The 21,343-nt window shown below is 44.9% G+C and overlaps 1 protein-coding gene across 1 annotated transcript in view; it reads right to left on the bottom strand.

Moving 5' to 3' along the window:
* The window catches only part of PALLD (palladin, cytoskeletal associated protein), a 387,834-nt gene that overhangs the window by 223,391 nt on the left and 143,100 nt on the right, over positions 1-21,343 (bottom strand). Inside the window, exons 2-3 of the mRNA XM_065879773.1 lie at positions 16,211-16,389; positions 4,892-4,958 (exon numbers count right to left, since the gene is read on the bottom strand). Coding sequence (XP_065735845.1) covers positions 4,892-4,958; positions 16,211-16,389 — 246 coding nt within the window. The remainder of the gene's footprint in view (positions 1-4,891; positions 4,959-16,210; positions 16,390-21,343) is intronic.

Raw genomic sequence — 21,343 nt, 5'->3', positions numbered from 1 at the left:
AGCACCACTTATTGAAGAAACTGTCTTTTCTCCATTGTATATTCTTGCCTCCTTTACCAAAAATAAAGTGGCCATATGTGCATGGGTTCATCTCTGGGCTTTCTATCCTGTTCCATTGATCTATATTTCTCTTTCTGTGCCAGTACCATACTATCTTGATTACTGTAGCTCTGTAGTAGAGTCTGAAGTCAGGGAGCCTGATTCCTCCAACTCCGTTTTTCTTTCTCAAGATTGGTTTGGCTATTCAGGATCTTTTTTGTTTCCATACAAATTGTGAAATTTTTTGTTCTAGTTCTGTGAAAAATGCCATTGGTAGTTTGACAGGGATTGCAATGAACCTATGGATTGCTTTGGGTAGTATAGTCATTTTCACGATGTTGATTCTTCCAATCCAAGAACATGGTGTATCTCTCCAACTGTTTGTAACATCTTTAATTTCTTTCATCAGTGACTTATAGTTTTCTGCATAAGGTCTTTTGCCTCCTTAGGTAGGTTTATTCCTAGGTATTTTATTCTTTTTGTTGCAGTGGTAAATGGGAGTGTTTCCTTAATTGCTCTTTCAAATTTTTCATCCTTAGTGTATAGGAATGCAAGAGATTTTTGTGCATTAATTTTGTATCCTGTTACTTTACCAAATTCGTTGATTAGCTCTAGTAGTTTTCTGGTAGCATCTTTAGGATTCTCTATGTATAGTATCATGTCATCTGCAAAGAGTGACAGCTTTACTTCTTCTTTTCCGATTTGGATTCCTTTTATTTCCTTTTCTTCTCTGATTGCTGTGGCTAAAACTTCCAAAACTATGTTGAGTAAGAGTGGTGAGAGTGGGCAATCTTGTCTTGTTCCTGATCTTGGTGGAAATGCTTTCAGTTTTTCACCATTGAGGATGCTGTTGGCTGTGGGTTTGTCATATATGGCCTTTATTATGTTGAGGAAAGTTCCCTCTATGCCTACTTTCTGCAGGGTTTTGATCATAAATGGGTGTTGAATTTTGTCAAAAGCTTTCTCTGCATCAATTGAGATGATCATATGGTTTTTCTCCTTCAATTTGTTAATATGGTGTATCACGTTGATTGATTTGCATATATTGAAGAATCCTTGCATTCCTGGAATAAACCCCACTTGATCATGGTGTATGATCCGTTTAATGTGCTGTTGGATTCTGTTTGCTAGTATTTTGTTGAGGATTTTTGCATCTATGTTCATCAGTGATATTGGCCTGTAGTTTTCTTTCTTTGTGGCATGTTTGCCTGGTTTTGGTATTAGGGTGATGGTGGCCTCGTAGAATGAGTTTGGGAGTGTTCCTCCCTCTGCGATATTTGGGAAGAGTTTGAGAAGGATCGGTGTTAGCTCTTCTCTAAATGTTTGACAGAATTCGCCTGTGAAGCCATCTGGTCCTGGGCTTTTGTTTGTTGAAAGATTTTTAATCACAGTCTCAATTTCAGTGCTTGTGATTGGTCTGTTTAAATTTTCTATTTCTTCCTGGTTCAGTCTCTGAAGGTTGTGCTTTTCTAAGAATTTGTCCATTTCTTCCAGGCTGTCCATTTTATTGGCATATAGTTGCTTGTAGTAATCTATGATCCTTTGTAGTTCTGCAGTGTCAGTTGTTACTTCTCCTTTTTCATTTCTAATTCTATTGATTTTTTTCCTTTTTCTTGATGAGTCTGGCTAATGGTTTATCAATTTTGTTTATCTTCTCAAACAACCAGCTTTTACTTTTATGGATCTTTGCTATTGTTTCCTTCATTTCTTTTTCATTTATTTCTGATCTGATCTTTATGATTTAGTTCCTTCTGCTAACTTTGGGGTTTTTTTAATTCTTCTTTCTCTAATTGCTTTAGGGGTAAGGTTAGGTTGTTTGAGATGTTTCTTGTTTCTTGAGGTAGGATTGTATTGCTATAAACTTCCCTCTTAGAACTGCTTTTGCTGCATCCCATAGGTTTTGGGTCATCGTGTTTTAATTGTCATTTGTTTCTAGGTATGTTTTGATTTCCTCTTTGATTTCTTCAGTGATCTCTTGGTTATTTAGTAGTATATGGTTTAGTCTTCATGTGCTTGTATTTTTTACTGATTTTTTCCTGTAATTGATATCTAGTCTCATAGTGTTGTGGTCAGAAAAATACTTGATACGATTTCAATTTTCTTAAATTCACCAAGGCTTGATGTGTGACCCAAGATATGATCTATCCTGAAGAATGTTCTGTGAGCACTTGAGAAGAAAGTGTATTCTGGTTTTTTTGGATGGAATATCTATAAATATTAAGTCAGTCTTGTTTAATGTATCATTTAAAGCTGTGTTTCCTTATTTATTTTCACTATGGATGATCTGTCCATTGGTGAAAGTGGGGTGTTAAAGTCCCCTACTATGATTGTGTTACTGCCAACTTCCCCTTTTAGGGCTGTTAGCATTTGCCTTATGTATTGGGGTGCTCCTATGTTGGGTGCATAAATATTTACAATTGTTGTATCTTCTTCTTGGATTGATCCCTTGATCATTATGTAGTGTCCTTCTTTGTCTCTTCTAATAGTCTTTATTTTAAAGTCTATTCTGTCTGGTATGAGAATTGCTCCTCCAGCTTTCTTTTGATTTCCATTTGCATGGAATATCTTTTTCCATCCCCTCACTTTCAGTCTGTATGTGTCCCTAGGGCTGAAGTGGGTCTCTTGTAGAGAGCATATATGTGGGTCTTGTTTTCGTATTCATTCAGCCAGTTTATGTCTTTTGACTGGAGCATTTAATCCATTTACATTTAAGGTAATTATTCATATGTATGATCCTATTACCATTTTCTTAATTGTTTTGAGTTTGTTTTTGTAGGTCTTTTCCTTCTCTTGTGTTTCCTGCCTAGAGAACTTCCTTTAGCATTTGTTATAAAGCTGGTTTGGTGGTGCTGAATTCCCTTAGCTTTTGCTTGTCTGTAAAAGGTGTAATTTCTCTATCAAATCTGAATGAGATCCTTGCTGGGTAGAGTAATCTTGGTTGTAGGTTCTTCCCTTTCATCACCTTAAATATGTCTTGCCACTCCCTTCTGGCTTGCAGAGTTCTTGCTGAAAGATCAGCTGTTAATCTTATGGGGATTCCCTTGTATGTTTTTTGTTGTTTTTCCCTTGCTGTTTTTAATATTTTTTCTATTTAATTTTTGATAGTTTGATTAATGTGTGTCTTGGTTTGTTTCTCCTTGGATTTATCCTGTATGGGACTCTCTGTGCTTCCTGGACTTGACTCTTTCTTTTCCCATATTAGGCAAGTTTTCCACTATAATCTCTTCATACATTTTCTCAGTCCCTTTCTTTTTCCTTCTTCTCCTGGGACCCCTATAATTCAAATGTTGGTGCATTTAATGTTGTCCCAGAGGTCTCCAAGACTGTCCTCAATTCTTTTCATTCTTTTCCCTTTATTCTGCTCTGCAGTTGTTATTTCCACTAATCTATCTTCCAGGTCACTTATCCGTTCTTCTGCCTCAGTTATTCTGCTATTGATTCCTTCCAGAGAATTTTTAATTTCATTCATTGTGTTGTCCATCATTGTTTGTTTGCTCTTTAGTTCTTCTAGGTCCTTGTTAAACGTTTCTTGTGTTTCCTCCATTCTATTTCCAAGATTTTAAATCATCTTTACTATCATTATCCTGAATTTTTTTTCAGGTAGACTGCCCATTTCCTCGTCATTTTTTTGGTCTGGTAGGTTTTTACCTTGCTCCTTCATTGGCTGTCTGTTTCTCTGTCTTCTCATTTTGCTTAACTTACTGTGTTTGGGGTCTCCTTTACGCAGGTTGCAGGTTTGTAGTTCCTGTTGTTTTTGGTGTCTGCTCCCAGTGGCTAAGGTTGGTTCAGTAGGTTGTGTAGGTTTCCTTGTGGAGGGGACTGGTGCCTGTGTTCTGGTGGATAAGGCTGGATCTTGTGTTTCTGGTGGGCAGGACTGCATCCAGTGGTGTGTTTTGGGATGTCTGTGACCTTGTTATGATTTTAAGCAGCCTCTCTTCTAATGGGTGGGGCTGTGTTCCTGTCTTGCTAGTTTTTTGGCATAGGGTGTCCAGAACTGTAGCTTGCTGGTCTTTGATGGAGCTGGGTCTTAGCATTGAGATGGAGATCTCTGGGAGAGCTTTCGCTGTTTGATATTACGTGGAGCCGGGAGGTCTCTGGTGGTCCAATGTCCTGAACTCGGCTCTCCCACCTCAGACGCTCAGGCCTGACACAGGGTCAGGGCGCCAAGACACTGTCAGCCACACGGCAAAATTCACAACTGCTTGGATTCACAAATGCAGAATAAAATCCTTTAAATCTGAGGGCCCAACCCAGATGCCAGCTCTCTGGTGGTGGATCCTGGACATTGGTATTCTTCATGCCTCCTCAGATCTTCTGCAGCGAACGGCAGGCAGGACGAACGCGGTGGCACTCGTTGCTCCCAGGGAGGATGGGAACAATTTTACTTTATTTTTGCAAAATGATTAAGATACTAACATTGTGGGTCTTCGTAGGAAAACCTAAATTTTGAGATTTTCATGACAAGATCTAACTAGAAATAGACTTCATCCAAATGGAAGCCCATTTCTGGCCTAATTAGATATGTTCTAATATGTATGGATAACTTGGCTGACATTTACGTTTTAGTAATGATTTAAGTAATTTTCCCTCAACACAAGTGTTCCTTTCATACATTTATAACCTGTTAGTTGTCATTGAAACTAACATGGTGGATGGTTAGACTCTGGCACATCGATGATGAAATGCGGATTTCAAAGTTCTAATTCATAAGTTAAAAACTGTGTTCTAGGTTCAAGCATTTGGTTCTTGATTGACATCAGCTGACCTCTTCAGAGTACAACACAAGTGGCATTACAGAGCACAATTCTGTTGACAGTCTTTGCTTATAATTGATGGAATTGTAGGTACTTACTGTGGCATGGCTCCAGGTTTTGATTTGAACGCTAAACTTTCACTGTCAGAATCTGTTGAACTGGCACCTGAGTGGGGAAAAAAAAAAAGATGTAAGCAGTACCTATAATTGCTTCCAAAGGTAATGCTCTTCACTCAGACAATAATGTACAAAGTCTTATTTTGAAATAGAGAATGGTTCAGACCATTTTTACTCAGACTGTTTTTTCAGATAATCATTTAAAAACAGAACTACCAAGAAAAGCTTTCTTCAAAGCAGTATGGGTTTAGTGTCAGATTTATTATCAGTTTCATTTTTGTCCCTTTGGCCATGATAACCACGATTTTAAATGGCTTCTCAACTATGAAATAAATGCATGTGTGTCTGTGTGTAAAACATCGTTTTAAACTTCAACTCTTTCCCAGAAGATCACATGGTGTGGATTATCAATACCTTCATTTCTCATTAATTAGGAGATGCTTTCTGACTCTGATATGGCTTCATTCTTGAATAGGAGGGTTTCTAATTTTGGATCATTCCTTCCCAAATTCATCTGCTTCGTTATTGCGTTTAGATTATGGGTCACCTTGTTGGATTTTTAGGCCAAAATGCAAACTGTCCTTACATTTTAATGCTCATGTATTTTGTGACAAGAGATTTTAGGTAATACTTAAAATAACTATGATGGTTCGAAGTACATTCTTTTTTTTAAATTTATTTTTGGCTGCGTTGGGTCTTCATTGCTGTGCGCAGGCTTTCTCTAGTTGTAGCGAGCGGGGGCTACTCTTCGTTGTGGTGTGTGGGCTTCTCATCGCAGTAGCTTCTCTTGTTGCGGAGCACGGGCTCTATGTGTGCGGGCTCAGTAGCTGTGGCTCACGGGCTTAGTTGCTCCGCGGCATGTGGGATCTTCCTGGACCAGGGCTCAAACCCATGTCCCTGCATTGGCAGGCGGATTCTTAACCACTGCACCGCCAGGGAAGCCCCAGAAGTACATACTTGATACTTCTTTTAGGAGACATACTTAACTCGAGTTATTTAAATTATCTATTTAAAATATCTTAATGTAAAATAATACGCGCTTATAGAAAAGCAACCAAGTAGCACAGAATTGTGTGATATAATACTGAAGACCAGTAGGTCCCTTCCCTGGTGCCATTCTGCACACGCTAACGGCCTGGCTTGTATTTTTCAGATAAATTGAATGTATTAACAAACATACAGTGGCCTCCCCTTATTGAAGGGAGATAACATTCCAAGACCCCAAAACCACTGAGAGCACCAAATCCTGTTAGTACTATTTTTCCTAAATATACACACCTAAGATAAAGTTTAATTTGTAACTTAGGCACAGTAAGAGTTTAACAACAATAACTAATGATAAAATAAACAAACATAACAATATGATTATGATTATAAAAATGATAATAAAGTTATATGAATGTGGTCTCTCTCTCAAAATATCTTATTGTACAAATTTGATGCCTTTTCTAGCTTAACTAAGCACTTATGTATGCACTGTGGCTGTAACATTTAGGGTTTGAGGCACGACAGCAAAACGAACATGGATTTCTTTTTCCTTCTTCACAACGTGTCGGACAAAAGATTTGCTCTTACCGTATATCCTAGCAACCTTAGCATACTTTTTCTTTTCTTTCCTTATTAACTTTCACCTTTCACTTGAAGCACTGCACGGCTTCTCTGGCACATCCAAACTGCCAGTATCACTCCTCTGGTGCTTTCGGGCCATTTTTAGTATCAATAAAATCAGGGTGAGTGAACACGAGCGCTGGGACAGTCAGCATGACAACCTAGGTGACTAACAGGCCGCAACGCCGAACAAAGGGATGACTCAAATCCTGGCGGTCGAAGCTGAGGCAAGCGATTTCATCACACTGCTCACATGGCAAAATTGAAAACTGACCATTTATTTCTGGAATTTTCCATGAAATATTTTTGGATCACAGTTGACCGTGGTAACTGAAACTACGGAAAGTGAAACCTCGGATGAGGGGGGATGGCTGTATATTTGTGCGTGTATTTGTACAAATGCAATCACACTACATGTGCTTTTTTTGTTGTTTTTAACAGCTTTATTGGAGTGTAATTGCTTTACATTGTTGTGTTAGTTGCTGCTGTATACTTGTGCTCTTTGTAGTTGGTTCTATTTGCCTGTTGATACATTGAGAATGTACACGTTTACCTAATTCTCTTGGCAAGAGTGCCTTGTGCTCCCTCCCGTGACTGTTCTCTACCATGGCTTTCCTGCTATTACTGATGGTAAAAGCCCTGCTTAGGTGACTGCAGGGTGTTTGTGGTCCTTCCTATTTATTTCTACAGCAATCCCCAGTCTTGGACCATCACGACACACAGACCACCCTGTCCTCCCAAATCCCTCTCAAATTTGTCTTCATCTATGTCAGGTTAATTCTCCTGTAACACACCTTTCCTGTTTAAAACAAAACAATAAACTTAGATGAGCCATGAGTTCTGCTCAGTAAATTAAAAGCCTGCTATTTCCACTAGTCTCGTGCACACCCGGCTGTGTAACGAGGATGCTGGAGTGAAGAGCACACCCCTCCCTGCCCTTGGGGAGCTTCCATTCTACGCGGACACAGATGCAGACAAATAAACGCATGACGTGGTGGTTAGTGAAATGGGACAGCATAAAGCTGGGGGTCTGGGGAGGGATGGGAATGCAGGGTGCAAGGGAGCCTCTGCCAAGAGGGGCTCCAGATAAAGATCAGAGGAGCGGAGAGCTCCCCCTCCTGGCCTCTCCCCACGTCTGAACTTTTAATTACATCACCTGCTCTCGTGGGAAGCACCTACAGGGTCCCTCCTTGATTTCTGTCCTTTCCGAGTGGCCCAGACATGTTCTGTGCTGCCTCTTCGGAGCTGCTCAGCCACTCAGGACATCACACCTCTGAGGACGGGACTGAGGTGTGGCCAAGAAGGGCACACCCATTCTGAGTAGTGCCACGTGCCTGGCCGTTGGCTGGGTCGGCGTTTGGTCATTACGATGATGAGTCTCCCTAAGAGGGGAAGCTGCGTCCAACTACAGACCAGAGACCCGAGGAACCAGGGAGGGGAAGGGGCTGCGTGAGGTCACGGGACTGCACGGCAGTGGCACAGGGTCTGAACTTGAGGCCCCGGCTCCCCGAGACCACACGTCCCCGCCCCCAGCCGCCATCTCCGGTGCTCAGGGCAGGCTGGTGACTCTGCTGGGATGAGTGACAGGGGGTGAGCTGGGGGATGAGCGAGCAGCTGCGGGTTTGGTGGGGGGGTGGGGGAAGGCCAGGGACACAGGGTGGGTTTGCACACCGGCCAGCACGGCTGGACTTGGTGTCTGGGCACGAGCGTGGTCGAGGGGCAAACTACCTGTGCAGGAGGAACTAGGGAAACCGAGCAAGACAAACAGCAAAGCAGCAAAACCAGGTGACAGACAAGGAGAAACGCTGACACCCCAGGTCAGCAAGTCACCGTGGCCCGAGGGCGGGCAGCCCCCCAGACCCCGGAGAGCCCTCGGGAGCAGGTAGGCCCCAAGGACGGCACCAGAGACACTCAGCAGCCAGAAGCCGGGGAGAGGAATAGCTATTTTTCATCTGATTCCCAACGTTTAGATCACTGGAAAAATCCCCTCTGATGACTAAAAAGCCATTATTGCTTTCGCTCTTTGTTGAGGCTTTTTCCTCACTGACTTGCCGGGAAACAAGGACCAGAGAGGTTCACATCCACTGGACAAGGATGCGCTTGCTGGTTTTGCACACCTGACCGAGCCTGCTGGGATCTCAATGTCACCTCCCACCTGGGGTGGGGACAGAGCTGCTCTGCAGGCCCCTTTCCCCCAGTGCGATCCCCCCTCACTCCCCTTCTGTTCCCACCCCTCGGTCCCCAGCTCTGCACCTACTGGGCAGGGGAGAACACCCCTGGCTCAGAGGGACATTCATCCGTGTCTGTTTCTCAAATCCCATCTAAAAGGGGCAGGGCCCCAGCGCTTGTGGTCACCCCCTGCCCGTCTGCTCATCAACCGTTCACCTCCCTACAGGTCACCTGTGTCTACACTCTTCTCCACGCAGTGGGGAATCAATGCTGGTGGTCCCTGAGCTGCTCTAGTGACGGAGAGCAGGCGGGAAAGTCACAACCGTGAGCCTCCCATCTTGCCTTTCAAAGGTGCTCCCTCACCATTTTAAAAACTTACCCCGTGTAATACTTCCTTGTAGGAAAAGACCCAGAAAATGCACAATAGCAAAAATTTAAAAAATCATTCGGAATACCACCACCCAGACACGTTGGATCGTATCCTGCTGAAGTTTACCCCTGTGTACACGTATAGTAAACATAATGTTATGATGTAATACTGTTCAATTTCTGTTTTTCCCCCACTCAATACATTGTGAAGTGCCTTTCCACGTTAATAAACGTGCTTTACGGTTTTCTAATGGCTGCTTCAAATACATGTGTGGCGATTTACCAGAATTTGTTTCATTCTACTATCAACAGATGTATTTATTTCCATGTTAAACATCTCCCCAGAAAGGTGTGTAAAATAAAGATACAGTCGGCTCTCCATATCCACGGGTTCTGCATCCGTGGATTCAACCGACCGCAGGTCAAATATATACATAAAATTCCAGAAAGTTCTCCAAAGCAAACCTGCCTCTGCTGCCCACCAGTAGCTATTTACATAGCGTTACATTAGGTATTATAAGTAATGTAGAGATGATTTAGAGTTTACGTAGGTTATATGCTAATACTCTACCGTTTTAGATAAGGGACTTGAGCATCCTTGGACTTTGGTATCCCTGGGGGGGTCCTGAAACCAATCCTCTTGCGGATACTGAGGGACGACTGTATGTCGAAATGCCCATTTCCCCCATATTCATGGAAACACCATGTTTTAATTATTTTTATTTTTGTCAATCTAATATCTACCTTAGCAATATAGAAAAGGCTGTATTTCTGAGTGGAAGCAAACTGAATACGGCTTCAAATTCAGAAAATAGGAAGTCTTCCTAAAAGCAGGTATTAACCATTAAAAAAAAACTATCTATTTATCTTTCTTTCTTTATATTTACATTTTAAGTCCCTGAGTGACTTTAGTGAATCCAGCCATGGAGTTAGTTCATCGTTTGGTCCATGTTTGTTTTTCAAAATTAAGGTGTAAATACACTCTGCTCCCCACTCACGCTACTCATTTTTTCCCCTCTCCTTTCTCAGTTGCTATAATTACCGGAAACAATCGTTTGCTGTCTCAGGTAAGAGTAATTGAAGCAATGCCAATGATTTAAAAATTTATAAATGATGAATGACTATAAAAGCATTAAAATGAGTTTTAAAGAACTGCAATGACAGGCATAGATGTTCGTGACGGATTAAATTAAATTAAAAAAATATATACCAAAGAGTATGTAGAATATAATACACACATTTAGATAAAAGACTGAACAATAAAAATTTTTAAGAGTGGTGGACACAGGGTGGTGGGATTACACATGACTTTTATATCTTTATTTCCATGTTTTAGATTTTTTAAAATGAAAATGTGCTATTTCTATAGCAGCAACAATAGCTCACACTGTGTGTCGGTCCCCCTCTAGGGGATTAACTCACTCATTTCTTACGAGAACATCAATTTCTCCAGGCAGAGATGGAGAAACTGAAGCAAAGAGCCATCCAATCGCTGTTCTGGGTCTTGGAGCTGGGAGCTGGGCTGGCCAGAAAATACCAGGAAGGATATTTAAAAATGAATACTGTGGAGAATGCGCAAAGCTGAGCTTAGACTCCATCAGCTCCTCACAGCAAGTCTTCCAGATCCAGCAGAAGGAACCTTTCGCTCGGAGCCGTTTTGTCCTGCTGCAGCCACAGGGACCGTTCCTTGTATAACATTTCCACACACTTTGAAATGTCACTTAAAAGGGGCACACGTCTTATCTGATTGTGACAAGCTTGGAGAACCTACAAATAAACATCACACAGGGTCTGCCGGCGTGCGCCACGCTCAGAATTCCTGCCCTTCCCCACCGTCTTTATGCCGTCCCCTCTGCCCCCATCCAGCTCAATTCCCCGACCACGGGGTCAGGGTTGGGTGTAACCCAGCTTCCTCATCGCACACTTGGGAACCCCCCTCCTGCCCCCTTCGGTGCTCCCCGAGCTGTAAAGATCTGTGCCGTCCACGACAGGGTCAGGAGGGGCGGCAGGGATGCAAACGTGGGATGTCCACGTTTAGTTCACGTGTCTGTGCTCACCTGTCCCTTTTCTACCGTGCAACTGTTGAGGGCAGCTCTTCGCCACCTGCACACTGTGGGCAGAGGCCGTTTCCTTCTCTTTTTCCAGGAATTGGCTCCCTGGCATCTCACACTCCCCCCACCCCCCTGCAGGATCCGCGTTTTCTCGCTTGGACCATTTTCATCAGCATGGAAATATACTCTACAAATCCTGCTACGAAAACCCACAGGCAAACAGGCTCACAAAGCATCCTGACCCGGCGCTCCCGTCCAGATACCGAACCCTGGCTCTGCCGGTGCTTGGGCAGAACCTCCCTGGCGCCCCCCAACGCGCTCCCGTGCGTCCTTCCGGGTCCCGCAGACGTGCGGTGTTTGGACCCTCCAGGCTCTCCGAGCCCCTCTTACTAACATCCCCCACAGCAACCACACCTGCCCCTCCTGTCCTCAGCGCTGGCCTCCGGCAGCGGGGGACCCGAGCTGCACGGCCCTCCCCCCTCAAACACCGACCCGCCCCCCCCCAGCCTCCCCGCCCACGAGGCCCTCCTCTCACGCTCCTGCGCCGGCACCTCCTCCCGGAGCATCGGTGCGTGGGGAGGGTCGCTCAGGCTCAGACGCGGTCCCGCCCAGTCCCGTGTCTTCGGTTACCATCTACATCCTGAAGCTCCAAGTGCACGTCCTCGCCCTGGGCGCTCACTGCACCCGCATGGCCACCTGCCCACACCTGTGTCCACTCGGCCGTCCAAATGCGGCTGTGCAAACGGATCACCTACGTCCCTCTGTGCCCCAGCCCACTCCTCGCCCCCCCCTCACAGACGCCCGACGGTGGAGCCGAAATCCACGGGGTCTGCTCGTACCTGTGGCCCCTCAGCCCACACCTAACCCTCCATGCGGCTTTGCAGCCTGCCTGCCTCTGCCCACATCTACACGGCGTGCTCCTGCAGCCCTGCCAGCTCCGTCCGGTCCTGCCATGGCACGCTTCTCACCGGGCTCCCGATTACAAGCCAAACTTCACTTTAAAAATGGAAATCAGATCATCTGACTTTTCAGTTTAAACGCTCCGCAAGTGGCGATTTTCGGTAGAATAAAGGCCGGCCGTCTAACAGTGACCACAAGGCGCCACGACCCGCGTGAGCTGCCTGCCGCCCAGCTGCCACCCTATGCGCTCCTGGACACACCCACCCCTCCTGCCAAGCCTCGCCCCTACTTCTGTCTGCAGCACTTGCCCCATCGGCCTCCCCATCGCTTCCTCTCAGAGTCCAGACTGAGGTCGGATGTCACCTCCTCAGGGAGACCCTCCTCCCCCTACCCTCACCCACCTTTCTTCTCTTCCCAGCACCTGCTGGCTGGGGCTGGGGTTATTTATGAGGGGGGCCCGTCCCTCCTTTCCTGGAGTGTCGGCGCAGCGAGGACCGAGGCCTGCCTGTCCTGCCAAGTGTCCCCCCCCAGTGCCTGGCCCACTGCCTGCCTTCCAGGGGACCTTCAGTGAACACGTGACCCATGACCAAAAGCTCAGTGGTGTCCTGAGATGTTCCAGGCACACATCCCAGGCCTGTTACTGGATGCAGATGACGACCCTGCTGCCCCAAGACCCAAGGTTCACCTGCATTTTCCCCTGTGGCTATTCAGACTTAAGGGGTCACACTGACTGGCTTTAGTCCTTGAAGCTCAGGGGAGTGTGAGTGTCTGTGTGAGGTCTGGGGCCCTACAAGTCTCCCTAAGCTGCCATTTCCTCAGCCACAGAATGGGGTGATTTTTGTAAGGATTAAATGAGATAATCCAGGTGAAAACGAAGACCAGGGCTCGGTTCCTAGTTAAAACTAGGAGATAAAAGTTAGTTCCTGGTTTTGGGTTTTTGTTTTTTTTTAATTTTTTTTTAATTTTTGGCTGCCTTGGGTCTTTGCTGCTGCATGCGGGCTTTCTCTAGTTGCGGCGAGCGGGGGCTACTCTTCGTTGCGGTGCCAGGCTTCTCATTGCAGTGACTTCTCTTGTTACGGAGCACGGGCTCTAGACGCATGGGCTTCGGGAGTTGTGGCACGTGGGCTGAGCAGTTGTGGCTCTCGGGCTCTAGAGTGCAGGCTCAGTAGTTGTGGCTCACCGGCTCTAGAGTGCAGGCTCAGTAGTTGTGGCTCACGGGCTCTAGAGCGCAGGCTCAGTAGTTGTGGCATGCGGGCTCAGAAGTTGTGGCTCTCGGGCTCTAGAGTGCAGGCTCAGTAGTTGTGGCACACGGGCTCTAGAGCGCAGGCTCAGTAGTTGTGGCACGCGGGCTCAGAAGTTGTGGCTCTCGGGCTCTAGAGTGCAGGCTCAGTAGTTGTGGCTCACGGGCTCTTGAGCGCAGTCTCAGTAGTTGTGGTGCATGGCCTTAGCTGCTCTGCGGCATGTGGGATCTTCCCAGACCAGGGCTCGAACCTGTGTCCCCTGCATTGGCAGGCGGACTCTTAACCACTGCACCACCAGGCAAGCCCCTTAGTTACTGTTCTTAAACTGAAATTTCCTCGTTATCATTCTAAAAGTTGCTGTGCAAGGCAGTGAAATTTAGACAGTTTCCAACCAGTAGGTTGTTAAACTTCTAGGGAAGGTTTCCTCAAGGTTTTTAAATCTACAGAAAACTTCCTACCCTCTGGTACCCACCTCCACCCCCATCCTGCATGCTGACACAGCAACAGCAATGTGGTTTAGGGACAACAGAGATATTCCTAAGTCTAATTTAGTGCTGCAGTAAGGAAAACATAAACACTTCTTCCTTTCAGTCATAATAGGAGCCTAAGAATTGATGTGAAATTCTCTTCCATTTCATGTAATTGTTCTTAGGGATAAAAATACACCAAAACCAGGCTTTAAAAAAGTTATCACCCATATTTCATGGGGACGATGAGCCAGTTTCCTAACGCGCTTTCCAGGAGGCCTAGGAGGCTGATGCTTAAGGGCTCTTTATTCCGGCTCTGCCCAGACCCCTCCTCTCCTCAGCACAAAGATCTGAAGCCAGACCCGCAGCTGGTGGGCCGTCTAAGCCAGTGCAGGGTCCTCGGGTGCAAAAAGGGACACAGGGAACACCCGCCACCTCTGTGGAGCCCTGGGCATGGACCACGCGTGGCAGGTAGAACTGGGGGCGCTTTTCCCACATTAAGTAGTTCGTGCAGAGACCCCGAAGGCAGGAGAGGACTGCACTGCAGGGGCTTCTACGTGGCAGAGCTCAATTTAATGAAATAAAGTTAAAGACCATGGCATGCATGTTTTGGACCTCCAGAGTCAGATCCTGAAGTGGTTTCCAAGGCAGAGAAATAGTTCCTCTTATTCTATGAAAGTGAGTGTGTCTTATATACCTTGCAGTTAATCTTTTAAGTTCATTGGTATCCTTATAACACTTTAAATATCTCTGTTATATCACTTATAACATCACTTACTTTATATTCTTTTTTAAAAAATGTGCCCATCTGGGCTGTTGGATTGGAAACTCCTTGATAGCAGGGCCCATCCCCATCATATCTGCACCAAGCTGTCTGGCACAGAGCAAGGCCTTAATAAACGTGGCTGAATCGAGCTGGTAGACTAGTACGTAAAACTGACATGATTTAATGTCTGTAGTACAGAAGCAATCCACACTGAAGTACCCATTTCTAGCAACCTTGAAAGCAAATAAAGCATTTAATTTTAAGCAGCTCTAGTTGACCTTGGTTTCGAAAGACAAATCTGACCATCATTAGCAAACGGGTTTTGTTTTTTTTTTAATGGAAGTTTAACTTTCCTCCTCTGTATTCTAAAATGCTTCAAGAAGTTTGCTCCACAGCCAGCCCATGACTGATACTCACTGCTCGCTTATTAAATGCTAAAAATCTTTTTGCCATTCTTTTCCTGTTCATTTAGCACTTTGAGATATATGTGACATAGCGAATAGGATATGGGCCCTGGAGTAAGACGGACTGGGTCCAAATCCTGGAGTGACTTTGGACAGGTCCCTTTCACCTCCCCAGGCTCAGTTTACCCATGTGTAAAAGGGGACCCTGATAACACCTCACAGGTTCACGGTGAGGTTTAAGTGACCATGTCTGCACGTGTGTGTACATGTAAGTGCCATGTACTATCACTTATTGTTAATACAGAAGGTTTGCTCTTATTAGCGGGACAAAGTCCCCGAAGGAGCTCACAGACGCTTGCAAAGACAATGCAGGGGACCCTTTTATTAAAAGTAAAGGCACATAGTTTTAGTTGGCAGTGACAGTTACTTCTAAATTTTTTTGTTTTTTTACCAGTTCTTACAAGGGCTATAAATAATGGTTCACATCTTGCTTTCTTCTACTTTAAAAAACAAAGAAATTTAGTGCTATTAAAGAGTAAAAAAAAATTTAGTAAAAAGATGAAGATTAAGGTACTGGAGACCTCGAGGATTTCAATTTTCTCTCTGTGTTCCAACTACTATTTTTAAATGCAAGCAATTACAAGGCTACTCACCAATTTATGGCTTTAGGGACACAGAACACTGGTATTTAAGCCACTTCCAAGTTAAGTGATTGATAGTGATAAAAATGCAACAGTGATGTAAACTATATACTTTGATAGCAAGTTTTCTAATTCCCTATAGGCTGAGTGTCGTCAAAAATGAACTGTTAGAACAATAGAGATAGTCTACTCTCTGCCCACCCCTCTTTAATGCAACATTGATTCTGGAAATTTTCTGACCTAGTGATTACAAGTTCATGGTACACTTAGCAGAAATAGCAGCATCCTAACAAAAAAGGAAAAGTTCTAGAATCTAATAGAAATGAGAACATTTAAAAATACTCAACTGCTTCATATCCCTGTGAATGATCTCCTAAGTCTTTGAGAGTTTAACTTTGGTTGACAGGTCTAGTATTTCTAGTATTTTAATATGCCCACATTCTTCGTCCACCAGAGAAACCAGAAATAAGTTGGACACTTAGTATTCTAAATAAATTCACGTAGCTGAAATGTTTTAAATGAAAAGGAACAAATGGTGACATCAGACATTGCCGACGTAGACGTACACCCAAGTGTCAGAGCCACTCGATTTGTCTGTCCTGGAGGACAAATGAGGTTTGACTCCCAGCGTTGGAAAACCACGTTCACAAGAAGCAATGGGCCCCCACCCCACATCCCTGGGTACCTTCAATGAACACCTCGGCCGATGTGGTGTCAGAGCCACCGGGGTTCGCGGCCAGGCAGGTGTAGCGCCCTGTGTCGTCCTCAAAGGCCTCGGCTATGACCAGCGTGTGCAGGTCGCCCCCGTCCCAGCGGATCCGGATGTCGGGACTGTCGTGTAGCTCGATCCCCTCACAGAACCATCTGCTGGCCAAACGGAAGTCCCAGGACAGGAGGGAGAGAAAGGAAAAGGGGACGTTTAAAATAATAAAGCAGAAGTGAAAGGCGAGATGCTATGTAACGAGATGCCTGTCTGATAAAAAAAAAAAGACCTGTGTCTGTGTTACTGACCTTACTAAATGCTATTACATTTGAGACCATGAAATGCATGGCTAGACAATTCCCATGGGTTTTCCTGGAAATAAGGGACATCATCACACTGGGAAAGACCATTTCAGTTACAAAATGAAAGGAACACAAGTTCCAAGTGTCTTACAAAAATGTTTTATCACCAGTGCCTCTCACGTCTGTTACAATTTTATCTATTGTTCTTATCTAAAGAAAAATATGAAAGTAATATAAATATTGCGCTCAAAACACTTAATGTACAGTATCAAGGGAGACATTGTCATGTTACAGACCCTGGGCAGCAATGTTCCTGTTGACATGGTCAGCTGGGCAGGAACAGAGTTAACGCCTTCCACATTTCCGATATTTAGAGAACCTTCCAGCAGCGTGCCCTGCCCCCATGATGCGGGCAGGGGCAGCAGCGCTCTGTAATTCATTCTTGCTGGTCTCACCCCTTCCCGTCGACCAGGCCCTTGGTATGGGAGGTGGCAGGTGGCCAGACTGTTTCTATGCAGGTTCCCCCTCACACCCTTTCCTTTATTCCCTGAGCACCTCAAACTCTCAACAGGATTTTTACAAAAAAACACGAAGCTGCCCTAACCCTCCTCCCCACAAATGTGATTTAGTTTTAAAGAAATACGAAGGAACATGCCACTGACAACTAAAAGGACTGAAGTCTCTGGGACAGAATTGTCCATTTAGCTCTTAATCAGCACTGAGAGATTTTCCCTGAGTCTGATCCTCTATAAAATTCTTTGGACTTGGCATCCTTTTTATGTCAGTGAAAACTAACCTTTTCTGCATTTAGATAGCATAATATAGGCTTCTGTCTATATTTAGTCTGAAAGTTAATAAAACAAGCCAGTTTGCTAATACTTAGCATATTAACTCCAGAAACTATATTAAAAAAAATAAGTACGGGATATTTGGAAAAGAACAGACATGATTTCGGGAATTAAAAACCATATAAAGGGCTTCCCTGGTGGCGCAGTGGTTGAGAGTCCGCCTGCCGATGCAGGGGACGCGGGTTCGTGCCCCAGTCCGGGAAGATCCCACATGCCGCGGGGCGGCTGGGCCCGTGAACCATGGCCGCTGAGCCTGCGCGTCCGGAGCCTGTGCTCCACAACGGGAGAGGCCACAACAGTGAGAGGCCCGCGTACCACAAAAACAAAAACAAAAACAAACATATAAAAGAACCAGCCAACTGAGCATCTATGCAATGCAAGGTATAACGCTTTTGAGGCAGTTAAGAAGGGCAGTATTTCATGATTCTGAGTAGTTTGTGATTTCCTTTGTTTTCGTAAAGTCTTGGAGAACATTCTGGCCGAGAACCATTTTCTAGTCCCTCCTTCTCTGCTCTTTCCACAGTCACAGGCCAGATCCTCACCCCGCCCCCCCGCCCAGAGAACTGTCTATGGCTCCAGGGTTACTTGACCTGAAGTCTTTTAATTGATCTCTTCATCCCTGGCAAGCTATGGAGTCTTTATCCTGTGGCAGGTGAAAGCACTCGACACTCTTCCCTACATGAACCATTCCCTAAACTTTAGATCTTTATTGTCTGCTTTCCTATAACTTGGCCCAGGTTTTCTTTTCTATCATGTTCCAATGCGAATCCTGTTTCTGTCAGATATCTGCGTGGAGATCTCGTTTCCTATGCAGCCCTCATGTATGACCTGTTTCCTCTCTGCTCCCTGCAATTCTCCCCTCACCCTCTGTGCCCATCCCACCCTGGAGCTGCTCTCCTCACAAGCAAGCGAAAGGTGCCTTCAACAGACTCAGCTCTACTGAGCACACGCTTGCCGGGCATCTTCCACATGGACAGCACCACATCAGGTACTAGAGGCCTGGAAGAGTCGAGCCTGGTGGACTCTGGAACCGGCCAGAGTCTAGGTGTCTGTACGTTACCTAGGGTGAGTTACGCTGCCATAAAAAGATAAGAACCAACTGTCAGAGGGAAAATGAGCAAGAAAAAATGCAATTAAGGTTTAAAAGAGAAGACGATTGATTGCCTTGGTTAGATAAGCTCCTTGGGACACCCCTGCCAGCCACCCCAGGGCTGTGACACCCTGACCTCAGGCTGTGCACACAGCCTGCAGGCCACCACCTGCTTTCCTGAGGCCCGTGAGCCAAGCAATGGTTTCCATGTTTTTAAAGGTGAGGAAAAAAATCAGACAAGTATTTTGTGACACATGGAAATTATATAAAGGTCAGATTTCAGAGTCTATAAACAAAGTCTTGGGGGATCACAACCGTGCCCTTGAACTAACACAGTGTCTGTGGCCACCTTCGTGCTGCAGCGACAGCTGGGTTGTTGGGCCAGACTGCATGGCCCACAAATCCTGCAATAGTTATTATCTGGATTTTACAGGAAAAGTGTGGTCCTTGGACCAGTGGCATCAGCACCATTTAGGAGCTTGTTAGAAATGCAGAATCTCTGGAGGTCTCGCAGAAAACTGAAAATAGAACTACCACATGATCCAGCAATCCCACTCCTGGGCATATACCCTGAGAAAACTATAATTCAAAAAGATACATGCACTCCAATGTTCTCTGCAGCATTGTTTACAATAGCCAGGACATGAAGACAACCTGAGTGTCCATCAACAGAGGAATGGATAAAGAAGATGTGGCACATATATACAATGGAATATTACTCAGCCATAAAAAAGAATGAAATAATACCACATGCAGTAACATGGAAGGACCTGGAGATGATCACAGTAACTTAAGTCAGACAGAGAAAGACAAATATCCTATGATATCATTTATATGTAGAATCTAAAATATGACACAAATGAATCTGTCTATGAAACAGAAACAGACTCACAGACATAGAGAACAGACTGGCGGTTGCCAAGGGGGAGAGAGTAGCAGAGGGATGGATTGGGAGTTTGGGGTTAGCAGATATAAGCTTTTATATATAGAATGGATAAACAACAAGGTCCTACTGTAGAGCACAGGGAACTGTATTCAATATCCTATGATAAACCATAAAGGAAAAGAATACTTCAAAAAAGAATACATATATATATATATATATGTATAACTGAATCAGTTTGCCGTACAGCAGAAATTAACACAACATTGTAAATCAACTGTACTTCAATAAAAAAATTAAAAATTTAAAAAAATAAAAGAAACGCAGAATCTCGACCACCATCCCAAGCCCACTGAGTCGGTTCAGACCCCAGTGATTCACATTCACGTGAAGGGGAAGAAGTTCCTGTCTGTCACGCGTGGACCAGGCCAGCCTGCATCACGGGGCCTGCATTGTCACTTCTTGAGCAGAGAAGCCGTATTGTATGTGTTCTGTATCTGCAAAAATATGTTGTTTGTTTCTCTCTCCTCTACACTCAAAAAATTGTAGCCTTATTCACTTGACAATTGATAACTATGTCACTTCCCATCCTCGGTGGTGTTTCTTTATATCACGATTTGAGGCCTAATGCATTTAGGCCTTACTTCCTCATCCAGGAAATGGACTCTCTTTCATTGATCCATAGTGTACTGCACCTAGTTGGTGCTTTAAAAATACTTACTACCTGCCACTTGTTACTTTAGAATATGCTGCCCAAGAAAACAACAAATGGTGAAGGCTCTGTGGCCTAACAGATTTGGAAGATGCTACCTATTATATACGTGTATATGTATATATCGCTCCTTCGTGTAATTAAGATTTTCTTATTAAAGGCCCTGAGAAGTCCTGCAGAAAACAAATTAGTGTTAATGTTGTCTAATCCAGCATTCATTCATCTTACTTGGCCATGCGACTCTTTCTCATTTTGCATCTCCTAACATCCCGTGTGTATGTTGCACGATGCTTTTCTGGCACATTCATCCCATAGAGCCTGCGGTTTTTAAAAACTGAATTAAGACCAATTATAATCTGGGACTTCCCTGGTGGTCCAGTGGTTAGGACGCGATGCTTTCACTGCCATGCCCCAGGTTCGACCCCCCGGTCGGGGACCTAAGACCCCGCAAGCCGCACGGTACAGACCAAAAAAAAAAGGACCGATTATAATCTGAGCAATGACGATAAGTGTAAGCCTGAAGAACATGATCGGTAAACACAATAAAGTACCTGAACTACACTGAGCACTGGCAGAAAGGTTCAGGTACAAATGCACTCTGGCCACAGCCTAACACACCTCTCTGGTCTGGGGGATGGTGCCTCGTGACACCAACATGGCACGTGGTGACGTGGGTGGTCCTTACAAACCCCAGGGATGACCTGGCTTTTGCTTTTTAAACACTCATGCTTTTTGTTCTCTAGCCCCACAGACGACATTTTTAAAGCATCTCAGGTTGCAGCACGTGGAGGAAACAGCGCAGACGACATTTTTAAAGCACCTCAGGTTGCAGCACGCAGAGGAAACAGCGCAGACGACATCTTTAAAGCATCTCAGGCTGTAGCACGCGGAGGAAACAGCGCAGACGACATCTTTAAAGCATCTCAGGCTGCAGCACGCGGAGGAAACAGCGCAGACGACATCTTTAAAGCATCTCAGGCTGCAGCACGCGGAGGAAACAGCGCAGACGACATCTTTAAAGCATCTCAGGCTGCAGCACGCGGAGGAAACAGCGCAGACGACATCTTTAAAGCATCTCAGGCTGCAGTACGCGGAGGAAACAGCGCAGACGACATTTTTAAAGCATCTCAGGCTGCAGCACGTGGAGGAAACAGCGCAGACATTTTTAAAGCATCTCAGGTTGCAGCGCGCAGACATTTTTAAAGCATCTCAGGTTCCAGCACGTGGAGGAAACAGCGCAGACGACATTTTTAAAGCACCTCAGGTTGCAGCACGTGGAG

Source organism: Phocoena phocoena, chromosome 6 (assembly GCF_963924675.1).
Source record: "Phocoena phocoena chromosome 6, mPhoPho1.1, whole genome shotgun sequence".
Lineage (NCBI taxonomy): Eukaryota > Metazoa > Chordata > Mammalia > Artiodactyla > Phocoenidae > Phocoena > Phocoena phocoena.
Note: the sequence above shows the minus strand (reverse complement) of the source record. Positions and strands in the feature narration are given on the sequence as shown.